The sequence below is a fragment of the Eurosta solidaginis genome, chromosome X (genome assembly GCF_040869045.1).
Source record: "Eurosta solidaginis isolate ZX-2024a chromosome X, ASM4086904v1, whole genome shotgun sequence".
Classification (NCBI taxonomy): Eukaryota; Metazoa; Arthropoda; class Insecta; order Diptera; family Tephritidae; genus Eurosta; species Eurosta solidaginis.
Window position 1 is genome coordinate 203405721 of NC_090324.1, and position 11305 is coordinate 203417025.

Genomic DNA, 11305 nt, shown 5'->3' on the forward strand with positions numbered 1-11305 from the left:
GTCAGCCGCAAGGGGCAACAGCTGTCTCCCGCAATTGAATGCCCCATAATATCTATCTCGCACATTGGAAGAAAGTCAAGCAGTCTTACTGTCGGAGAACATGTGAATGGAAAGAACGTTTACTGACTGTAGATACGGGTGCATCTCCTTCCATCATTCGATCAAATTTAGACAACAAGAAGATAAGACCATTGCTTGGAGCAAGATTACGTACAGCCACGGGGGAGGACACCCAGGTAATTGGAGAAGTAGCATGTGAAGTAGCAATTGGGAACATCACGGTACTACACAATTTTATAGTGGCAGAGATTGTTGATGAAATCATAATTGGAGTGGACTTCTTAATCGACCAAGGCATCAAGATCGATATGCAAAGCAAGACGATGCGATGTAAGAATATGGATGTACCACTTAATTTCGGCTACGAGAGAGGCTACAGCAGTAAAGGAGTGCTGGTGGAAGAGAGTCAGCAAATACCACCAAAATCAGAAGCAGTAATCTGGGCAAAGGTTGATGGAGATTGTGGGACAAACAAATTGTGGGTTGTCGATGCAGCAAACAAATCAGCACCGAACATACTTGTAGGAAAAACCCTGGCTATGACAAAACAAGATGGACGTATTCCGGTAAAAGTACTCAATGAGTTCAAGTCACCACTCAAACTGAACAGAGGAGCTTTTTTGGGAAGATGCCAATAGGTTGAAGTAGTTATTAACTGTGAACAGCTCCAGGAACACGTTTCATTTAGTAATACTGATCTTTCAAATGACATCACGGCATGAACGGAGGGGCTAGAGGAAGCCTATCAGAGTAAGGCAAAACAACTGCTCCTAAAGTACGAGAACATATTTGGCCAGGATGGTTCCAAACCAGTCAAACATTAAATTTAAACCGGAGACGCGAGGCCTATATGTCAAGCTCCTCGTAGTGTTCAACTGGCGAAGCGGGAAATTGTGAGTGAAATCGTACAAGAAATAAGCGACAGCGGCGTCATCGAACCACCAGCTACTCCATGGAGCTCACCTGTGGTACTTGTGAAGAAGAAGGATGGGAAAATTAGGTTTTGCGTGGACTACCGCATGTTGAGCGACGTCACGAAAAAGGATAGCTACCCACAGCCAAGAATTGACGATACCCTGGACTCACTATCTGGTATGAAATGGTTTTCCACACTGGACTAGAAAAGCGGCTACTGGCAAGTTGAGGTGAAGGAGGATGATAAAGAGAAAACAGACTTCAGCGTCAGTGATGGTCTTTGGCAATTTACAGTGATGCTTTTTGGACTTTGTAATGCACCAGTTACTTTTGAGAGACTCATGGACCAGGTACTAGAAGCACTACATTGGAAAACATGCTTGGTGTACCTGGACGACATCATCGTATTGGGCAAGAATTTTGATGAACATCTTAAGAGCTTGGAGGAAGTTTTCCAGAGAATAGCTGGCGCTGGTCTGAAACTAAGTCCCAAAAAGTGTTCGCTGTTTAAAAAGGAAGTAAATTATTTGTGTCACAAGGTAACGACAGAGGGCATCTGCACTGCGAATGAAAAGAGCGAAGCTGTAAAGGATTGGCCAAGACCACAGAACTTGCATGAATTAAGAAGTTTCCTTGGGCTGTGCACATATTACCGCCGGTTTGTACCAAATTTTGCCAGCGTAGCCAATAGCCTCCATGAGCTTACAAGAAAAAATAAAGCTCTTGAATGGAAGAAGGAGTAGGAAGTGACTTTCCAAACTTTGAAAGAGAGTTTGTGCACTGCTCCAATGTTGGCATATCCGATTCCAGCAACAACATTTATTCTAGATACAGATGTGATTAAACGCTATCACAACTGGTCGATGGACAGGAGAAGGTAGTTGCACATTACAGCCGTTCAATTGGAAAACCAGAGAGGAACTACTGCGTTACACGGAGAGTGCTGTTGACATTGGTAGAGTGCATTAAACATTTTCACAAATACCTCTACGGCCAGCGATTCCGCGTCAGGACAGATCACGCAGCGTCGAAATGGCTTCTGCAGTAATCCGGAAGGACAATTGGCACGGTAGATCGAGCGACTACAAATCTATGATTTTTCCATTGAGTATCGAAAAGGTAGTACCCATGGAAATGCTGAAACGAAAAACCAAATAGAGAGGAGATGTTAGCAGAAAGTCCCATTGCGAAGTCATATTGGGCACAGTGGAACAGTTTAGAATTGATATCCGGTTGCTTGCTTCGAGTATGCGAGAATGAGGATGGTCAATGCAAGAAGAAACTGATAGTTGTTCCCAGAAAGAGGATTCCTGACGTACTCAGTGAGCTGCATAATGGTCTAAGCGGTGATCATCTTGGAATCACGACGACGCTCGAGAAGATTAAACAGAGATTCTGTTGGGTTAGTTGCCGTCAGTCGGTCACTGAGTGGATTGCGAACTGCGAGGTTTGCAGCAGAGCGAAAGGGCCCAAAACCCGAAATCATGGCCAGATGAAGCAATATAACTCAGGTGCACCATTTGAAAGGATCGCTATGGATGTCGCAGGTCCATTTCCTACTAGCAACTGCGGAAACAAATATGTACTGGTGGTTATGGATTATTTCAGCAAATGGCCAGAGGTATACACAATCCCAAATCAATAAGCGGAAACAGTAGCAGGAGCTCATTTTGGAATCACGAAGACGCTCGAGAAGATTAAACAGAGATTCTGTTGGGTTGGTTGCCGTCAGTCGTTCACTGAGTGGATTGCGAACTGCGAGGTTTGCAGCAGAGCGAAAGGGCCCAAAACCCGAAGTTATGGCCAGATGAAGCAATATAACTCAGGTGCATCATTTGAAAGGATCGCTATGGATGTCGCAGGTCCATTTCCTACTAGCAACTGCGGAAATAAATATGTACTGGTGGTTATGGATTATTTCAGCAAATGGCCAGAGGTATACACAATCCCAAATCAAGAAGCGGAAACAGTAGCGGAGAAGTGTTTATAAAAAATTGGGTTGCAAGGTATGGTGTAACAGTAGAGTTACATTCTGACCAAGGCAGGAATTTCGAATCAGCTTTGTTCCAGGAAATGTGTAAATCATTGGGCATTCGGAAAACACGGACAACTGCATTGCATCCTCAGTCCGATGGTATGGTGGAACGTTTCAATAGAACCTTGTAGGAGCATTTAAGGAAAGTAGTAGACAAGTACCATAATGGACAAAAATGTCTCCGAGTGGAAGTGTGGTAACACCCACGCACGCCCTCTTAACCTAACCTAACCTAACTCCATAAAATTTCAATACATTTTAACTTGTTATGCAATAAAGCTTTTTTGTTTTACTGTGAAATTTTTTGTATAAAGTTAGTAGCTTTCACAGTCTCGTGGACGATATATAGGTATTGAAATTGTTCGGAATAAGATTATATCTGTATATATGCCTATTTTCAAAAATGGAAAAAGGAATAATGTTTTAACAAACACTGATGAAGTGGTAAAACTTGACGAGTGGATAAAAAAAATTGCGATGTACAATATAAATTTATTACAATTCGTAAAATTGGCGTGGCATTAAGCAGAAGAAAACTTAAAAGTTTTGCAAACCGTTAATCAAAATCAGTTGATATCACTTTGCAGTATGTCGGAAATATGGTCCTCGGTATTATATGTAGATCCGATCATAAGCGGATAAGGACCCCGCCTACTTTAAAGAAAAGGGGCTTACAATTTTAATCTTAACAAAATTTTCAATATATATATATGTGCCAGTGCAGTTCAAGTTTTCAGAACAAAAGTGGTGCTTAGCAACGAACATATAAATTTTGTTGTTCAACAAAGTTTCGTTGTTTGTGCGGCGTCGAAAATTTTCATCTTTTTTGAGATATAAATGCGAGGGTTATTTATGTATTTTAACCACGTAGCATTTATAGCTGTCTTAACTTCTGCCAGTTTCGCCTCAAGGTGCTTTATGTACGATAATTTGTAGTTCAATAGAACTCCCAAGTACTTGTACTCATTAACAATTTCAATGATCTCGCTCCCATAATTCGATTGAAAAGTAGGAGACCTGTTACATTCCCTGAAAACTATTATTTTAGATTTGGCGAGGTTAACTCTCAACCCCCACTGCATACTGTACTCGTAAAGCTCATTTATCATTTTCCGTAAAACTTGTGCCGATTCGGCTAAAAGCACGATATCGTTGGCGTACATAAGAGCTTCTACTGTTGTGTCCGCAACCTGTACACCGCCGGTGAGACTGTCACTTAGGTCATTTATATACATCGCGAAAAGAGTTGGACTCAGCAAGCAACCTTGTCGAACACCTTGATTGACAGTAAACGGCTCAGAAAGCACTCCATCAGACCATACCTGACTTGATGTATATTTATAAATGAGTCGCAAAACCTCTTTAATGTGGCTTGAGAGACCGATATGAGCCAACTTGTAAAAAAGCATATTCCGAGGAAGTGTGCCAAAAGCACATGAAAAATCCACAAAGACGGCGAAAGTTTTCTTCTTCGCACTGAAGTTTAAGTGTACTATACTAGTTAAATTGAACAGATTGTCCATTGTTGAATAGTTTTTGCGGAAACCCGCCTGGTATTCCGTAATTATATTGTAACAATCAAGCCACGCCTTGATGCGGCTCAGCAGCAAACCAGCGAAAATTTTATAAATGGAATCAAGCAGCAATAGGCCCCTGTAGTTGGATGGAAGATCAGGGTCACCTTTTTTGAAAAGGGCGATTATAATAGCGCTGCGAAACGAATGAGGTACTTGTTTTTTTTTAGAAAAATTACGTTAAAAAAAGCAAGTAGTTCGGCTAAGAGGGACTGTGGCGCATATTTGTAAAACTCATAGCTGATACGGTCTTGTCCAGGAGCTTTGTTGTCTTTCAAACCTTTGAGTACAAGCTGCAGCTCACGGAGCTCAAAAGGCGCATCGAGAAAAGGGTCGATCACTGAGGGCTACGTCCATTGCATAGAGGGTGCTTCATGTGTATCTGACAACAGCATCTTAAAATTAACTCCTATCGTCAAACTACCAGTCACACTATGAGGACGGTTTTTTGACGAGTTAGCAACCCGCCACCAGTCTTTTGAGTTTCTGACTGTATTTAATAGGTCAATTTCTTTGCATCTATATTCCAATTTTTTTTTGGAGCACAGCTTAGAATAGCTAGAACGAAGTGCAACATAAAATACGCGAGCTTCTTCAGAACCACTAGTTCTAAGTTCATCTAAATGTTTTAACAACCCTTTGCGCGCTTTAAAACATTGGCTGTCAAACCAGGCATTTTCCGAAATATATTTAGGCTTCCTACAAAAAACCGCAGCAGCAGATTTTACTTTATTTTCCAACGTTGTTACCATCACATCCGTTAATTCATCAGTATTTGCAAAGTCACACACGGGCATTGAGCTAATACGATCAGCATTGTTCTATAACCAACCATAAAGCTTAAAATTTCCTGTAGGGTATACATAAGCTGTTATACTGCCTGCCTATGTAACGATGCATTTTGATTTCTCATCAATACATAGCTGCATAGATATGTATGTAATTTATGTATTTAGTCTCTCTTAGCAAATAACCACAGTTATGAATATAAATATCCGCACATAGAGGGTCACCTGATGTCTTCATTTTTCTTTGTTCACTCCAAATTAGATTCGCTTCAGCATAACATGTAAAATAATAAACCGTACATAAAAATAAAATACCGTTCGTACAAAAAATCTATAATCAAGCGTTTTTAAATACAGTCCGCTGGTTTAGTATCAAACATTTTTTGGTCCATCGTACCGGATTAGGCGCGAACGAAGAAATAATTAATTTTACTGTTTCGGTTTTGCACAAAGTTAGCAGAGTGAAAAGTAAAATGCAGAAGTTAAAGGCGAAACGATCCCTGCTAAAAGGAGCAGTCACACGCATCTTAAGTTTCATTAGCAGTGGAGGCGATTCTCCAGTTTCCGACTGGGAGTGCCGCTTGGAGCGTCTTGAGGAGGTATGGAGTGAGTACCGGGACATAGTTCGAGCTATGGTAGAAAAGAGCGATGGCGAGGAGGAACCGATGGAGGAGATTCAGGCTGATGCGGAGGAATTTGAAGAGCGCGTGCTGACCACAAAAGGTAAACTTAGAGCACATATCACTGCGAAATCGCACGCCACCGGTGCATCAAATGAGAGTACTCGTGGAGACTGTTCGGTTGCCGAAATTTTGTCATCGCAAACGGAAGTTTTGGGTAATTTGGCCAAGCAAGTGTCTGGGCCAAACTTAAGTTTCATGCCGAAATTGAAAATCAAATCTTTCTCTGGGGAGTTAACTGAGTGGAAATCTTTTCACGATTCGTATGTCACTTCGATTCATAACAACTCGGTATACTCATCGTGTCAAAAGTTTCAGTTGCTGAAGAGTTACTTGACGGAAGCAGCATATGATTTAATTGGACATATACCTGCGACCAACGATAACTACCCAGAGGCCTGGAGTAAATTATGTGCCCGCTATAATAAACTTGGGGTTATAGCCCATACGCAAATATCAAAGTTTCTTAATCTCACGGCTGTGAGCAACCAATCGGCTTCTTCCTTACGTAAACTATATGATGGAGCTGATGAGGTTGTTCGTGGATTACGCGCACTTGGCGATCAAGCAACGAAAAGGGACATTTGGCTAATTCACATTATACTTGGTAAGCTCGATTCGACAACTGCAAGAGAATGGACGAAGCTCACGAAATCAGACGACGATTTTCCAACATTCGATGAATTCTTGACATTTTTGGACAAAACTTGCATCATGTTGGAAGCTGTGACACCTGCAACCGCATCGCGTACTGAAAGCCGTACAGTAGCAGTTAGGTCACATCAAACCACAATAGAAAAGAATATGAAATGCTCAAAATGTAGTGATTTACATGAGTTGCATCAGTGCACTGAATTTCTCAATATGGATGTTAAATCTCGCAGAGAATTTGTGACCTCTAAACGCATATGTTACAACTGCCTCAGACTAGGGCATATATCAAATAATTGCCGCTCGAAATTTTCATGTCGTAATTGTCGAAAACGACACCACAGCCTCTTACACGAAGAGGAGCAACAAACTGACAAGTTAGAGTCATTCGTGGACTCTGCAGTTAGTGTCAACTTTCACGCGTTGCCTGCAATAAACACTCTTCTGCCGACAGCGGTTTGTCAGGTACGTGACAGTTATGGATGTAAACAGAAGTGTCGATTGTTGTTAGACAGCGGCTCTGAGAAGACTATTATATCAGAGAGTGCCGTCAGTCGCTTAGGGTTACATCGTAAGCATGCCAGAATACCGGTACATGGTTTGGACAACTCAGCTACTGGAATCTCGCGCGGCTGGGTTTCACTCCAAATAACTTCCAGTGACAACAATAATACGTTCACAGTGGATGCCCTAATTATGCCAACAATCGCATCGTTTATGCCAGCGAACGAACTAAATAAAGAGCAATACACTTCATTTTTGTCTTTAGACTTGGCGGATCCATTGTTCTATATGCCTGCGCCAATAGACGTTCTTCTGGGGAACGACAAATTTTTTGATATTTTGAGGGGCGAAAAGATTAGCGTAAAGCAACAAAATTTATGTGCGCTTTCAACATCACTGGGGTGGGTCGTAGGTGGCGATTTAAACAAAAATACTAGCGATAGAAGCGTGGGAGTATTTCTTAGTAACGTAGATATCGACCAGACACTTACACGCTTTTGGGAGACCGAAGAAGTCGAATACAACAACAAATTTACAGACGACGAGTTGAAGGCGGAACAATCATTTTCACGTACTTATACGAGATCAAACGACGGCAAGTTTAACGTTGAACTTCCATTTAAAACTAATATTAACAATTTCGGGAACTCTTTCGAGTGCGCACTCAAACGACTGCAAGCAACAGAACGCAGGTTGGCAAGTAACCCGGATATAAAATTACAATATTTGAACTTTATGGCAGATTACCTAACGCTAGATCATATGGAAAAGGTTCCACATGAAGAAATCAGTAAATCATTTAACGAATGCTACTATTTGCCTCACCATCCCGTTTTTAAAACTGATAGCACAACAACGAAGCTGCGCGTGGTGTTCGATGGATCTGCTCGCAGTGGCAGTCACCCTTCGCTGAACGATACACTTCTCATTGGGCCACCACTTTTAAGAGAGATTTTCGATATTTTGCTGCGGTTCCGTCGGCATCGCTATATAATGTCTGGTGATGTCGAAAAGATGTATCGCATGATATGGGTGCATGATTACCATCGAGATTTCCAACGCATTTTGTGGCGAAGTTCACCAGAGCAGCCAGTAGATCACTACAGGTTAAAAACTGTAACTTACGGCACTGCCTGTGCACCATTTCTTGCAGTGAGAGTATTGGAGGAGCTTGCACAAAAAAATCAAGACATGCATCCTTTGGCTTCACAGGTAATTCTTAATGAATTTTATATGGACGATGTAATGACAGGCGCAGAGACGTCAGATGAACTACTTAAAATCCATAGAGAGCTAGTTGCTCTTCTAGAAAGTGCAGGTATGAATTTGCGTAAGTGGAGTAGCAACTGTAATGAGTTACTTACATCGCTTCCTGAAAGTATGCGGGAGATGTCGCCTATTAACCTAGAACCAACTAAAACCCTAAAATTACTTGGAATGAAATGGAATCCATTTAATGACGTTTTCTCGTTTTGCCTTTCATACTCTTCCTCAACAGTTGTAACAAAACAGTCAATATTGTCAGAAGCCTCACGTATATATGACCCTTTAGGTTTTCTGACACCATGCACAATTTTGATAAAAATATTTTTCCAAGAACTGTGGCTTCTCAAAATAGGTTGGAAAGATGAAGTTCCAACTAACGTTTCTGCACATTGGTTACGGCTCAGAGACACACTCCCAATATTAAACTCGTTAAAAATTCCAAGAAGAGCATTGTTCGCACTAGGGCATAATGAATTGCACGGCTTTTGCGATGCTTCGCAAAATGCTTACGCAGCCGTAATCTATTGTCGCTCTGAGTATCAAGGTAAAATAACAACTCACCTGGTAGCTGCAAAGAGTCGGGTCGCTCCGCTCAAGCAAATATCCTTACCTCGTCTTGAGTTATGCGGTGCTGTTCTCCTCTGTCGACTGATGAATCGTGTCGTAAAAACTTTGCAGTATGATAGAATGGAAGCTCAAATGTGGACGGACTCATCGATTGTTATTCATTGGTTATTGGCAGTGCCGCGGCGCTGGTCCGTTTACATAGCAAACCGGACATCCGAGATATTGACTAGTTATAAGAGCACACAATGGCGGCATATTCGTTCGTCATATAATCCAGCTGATCCCGGGTCTAGGGGTGTGTGGCCTGTGGAATTACACACATTAAACATATGGTGGTATGGTCCCTCTTGGCTTAACAAACCAAAGGAGTTCTGGCCACAGTCGAGCGCGCCATCAGATATTCGTCATAGTGATCTAGAAGAACGTAAGACTCAACCCAAATATCACACTAATCTGTTCTTTCTATCTACAGACAATCATGCAATCCTTGGTCCACTGTCATTGCGCATTTCCAACTGGTCTAGGCTGGTGCGCTCGGTGTCATATTGTCTACGATTTATTGGTTGCTTACGCAAACAAAAATATGAAAGGTTTTTGTCATCAAATGAAATCAAATATGCTACAATTTTTATCATTCGCGCAGTTCAGGAAGAACTGTTCTCAGCTGACATTGCTGCCTTAAAGAAACAAAGCGCCGTTGCAAATAAAAGCAAGCTTTTGTCACTAACGCCATTCTTAGACGGCAATGGGGTGCTTAGGGTAGGAGGAAGAATCAGTAATTCATCAGCGTCATTCGACATCAGGCACCCAATCATTTTAGCTTCGAAACATAAGATGGTCGAAATGATAGTTAAATATACACATATTTCACATTTGCACGTTGGAGTAACACAGCTTATATTTATTTTGAGACAGCAGTACTGGATTTTGGGCTCACGTAACCTAGCGAGGAAACTAGTCCATAAATGCTTAACGTGCTTCAAGCTACGGAAAACCACTCAGACGCAAATAATGAGCGACCTGCCTATAGAGAGGGTGAGATTCCAGCGACCATTTTCAAAGGTTGGCTGCGATTATGCTGGTCCTTTTTTACTAAAGGTTGAGATAGGAAAACTGCCACGTAAGGTAAAATGCTACATTTCTCTCTTTGTGTGCTTTGTAACAAAGGCTATACACTTAGAGTTAGTTGGTGATTTAACTACCGAAGCATTTATTGGTGCGTTGGACAGATTCATTTCAAGGCGTGGAAATCCTGAAGAAATTTGGTCCGATAATGCGACAAATTTTGTTGGGGCCAGACGTAAACTTCACGAAATGCACCAGATTTTGGAAGCTCAACAACGCAGCTCGGAAGTAGCAGACTTTCTTTCAGTGCATGGCATCACTTGGCGTTTCATACCCCCCTCCTCTCCACATTTTGGGGGTCTGTGGGAAAGCGGTGTAAAATCGGTAAAAACGCATTTAAAACGAGTAATCGGCGAAACAACTTTAACGTACGAACGCTTTTATACGCTTTTGACTCGTATAGAGGCGCTGCTAAATTCCCGCCCACTGTGCCCTAGCAATGATGGAGAAATCGATGCACTTACGCCTGCTCATTTTTTGATTGGACAACCACTTACTGCACGAGCAGAACCTACCGTCGACAAGGCTGTAAATATACATCCGTTAAAGCAATGGGAAAAGGTAAAACATATGGCACAAGGTTTCTGGAATAGGTGGCATGCCGAGTATCTCACAAGCCTTCAACACCGTAAGAAGTGGCAAAACGAGAAAAGGAATATACAACTAAATGACATTGTCATCGTTCGCGAGTCGAATGTACCTCAGTCGCAGTGGATGCTTGCAAAGGTTGTGAAACTTTTTCCAAGCGCTGATGGCAAGGTGAGAGTAGTCGGAATAAAAACCGCAAAGGGCGAGTACGTACGACCGGTAACCAAACTCGCATTACTGCCTTCTTCTGCAGGACTTGAATCCTTCAGCGGCGCGGAGGATGTTCTATAACCAACCATAAAGCTTAAAATTTCCTGTAGGGTATACATAAGCTGTTATACTGCCTGCCTATGTAACGATGCATTTTGATTTCTCATCAATACATAGCTGCATAGATATGTATGTAATTTATGTATTTAGTCTCTCTTAGCAAATAACCACAGTTATGAATATAAATATCCGCACATAGAGGGTCACCTGATGTCTTCATTTTTCTTTGTTCACTCCAAATTAGATTCGCTTCAGCATAACATGTAAAATAATAAACCGTAC

General features: G+C 41.7%; 1 protein-coding gene across 1 annotated transcript; it reads left to right on the forward strand.

Annotated features, from left to right (window-relative positions):
* The first annotated feature begins 5635 nt into the window (after nucleotides 1–5635).
* LOC137234186 (uncharacterized) lies at nucleotides 5636–9870 on the forward strand. Its single transcript, XM_067757798.1, has 2 exons — nucleotides 5636–8419; nucleotides 9513–9870. The coding sequence occupies exons 1-2, from the start codon at nucleotides 5846–5848 to the stop codon at nucleotides 9720–9722; spliced, it is 2784 nt and encodes a 927-aa protein (XP_067613899.1). The 5' UTR covers nucleotides 5636–5845; the 3' UTR covers nucleotides 9723–9870.
* The last annotated feature ends 1435 nt before the right edge of the window (nucleotides 9871–11305 follow it).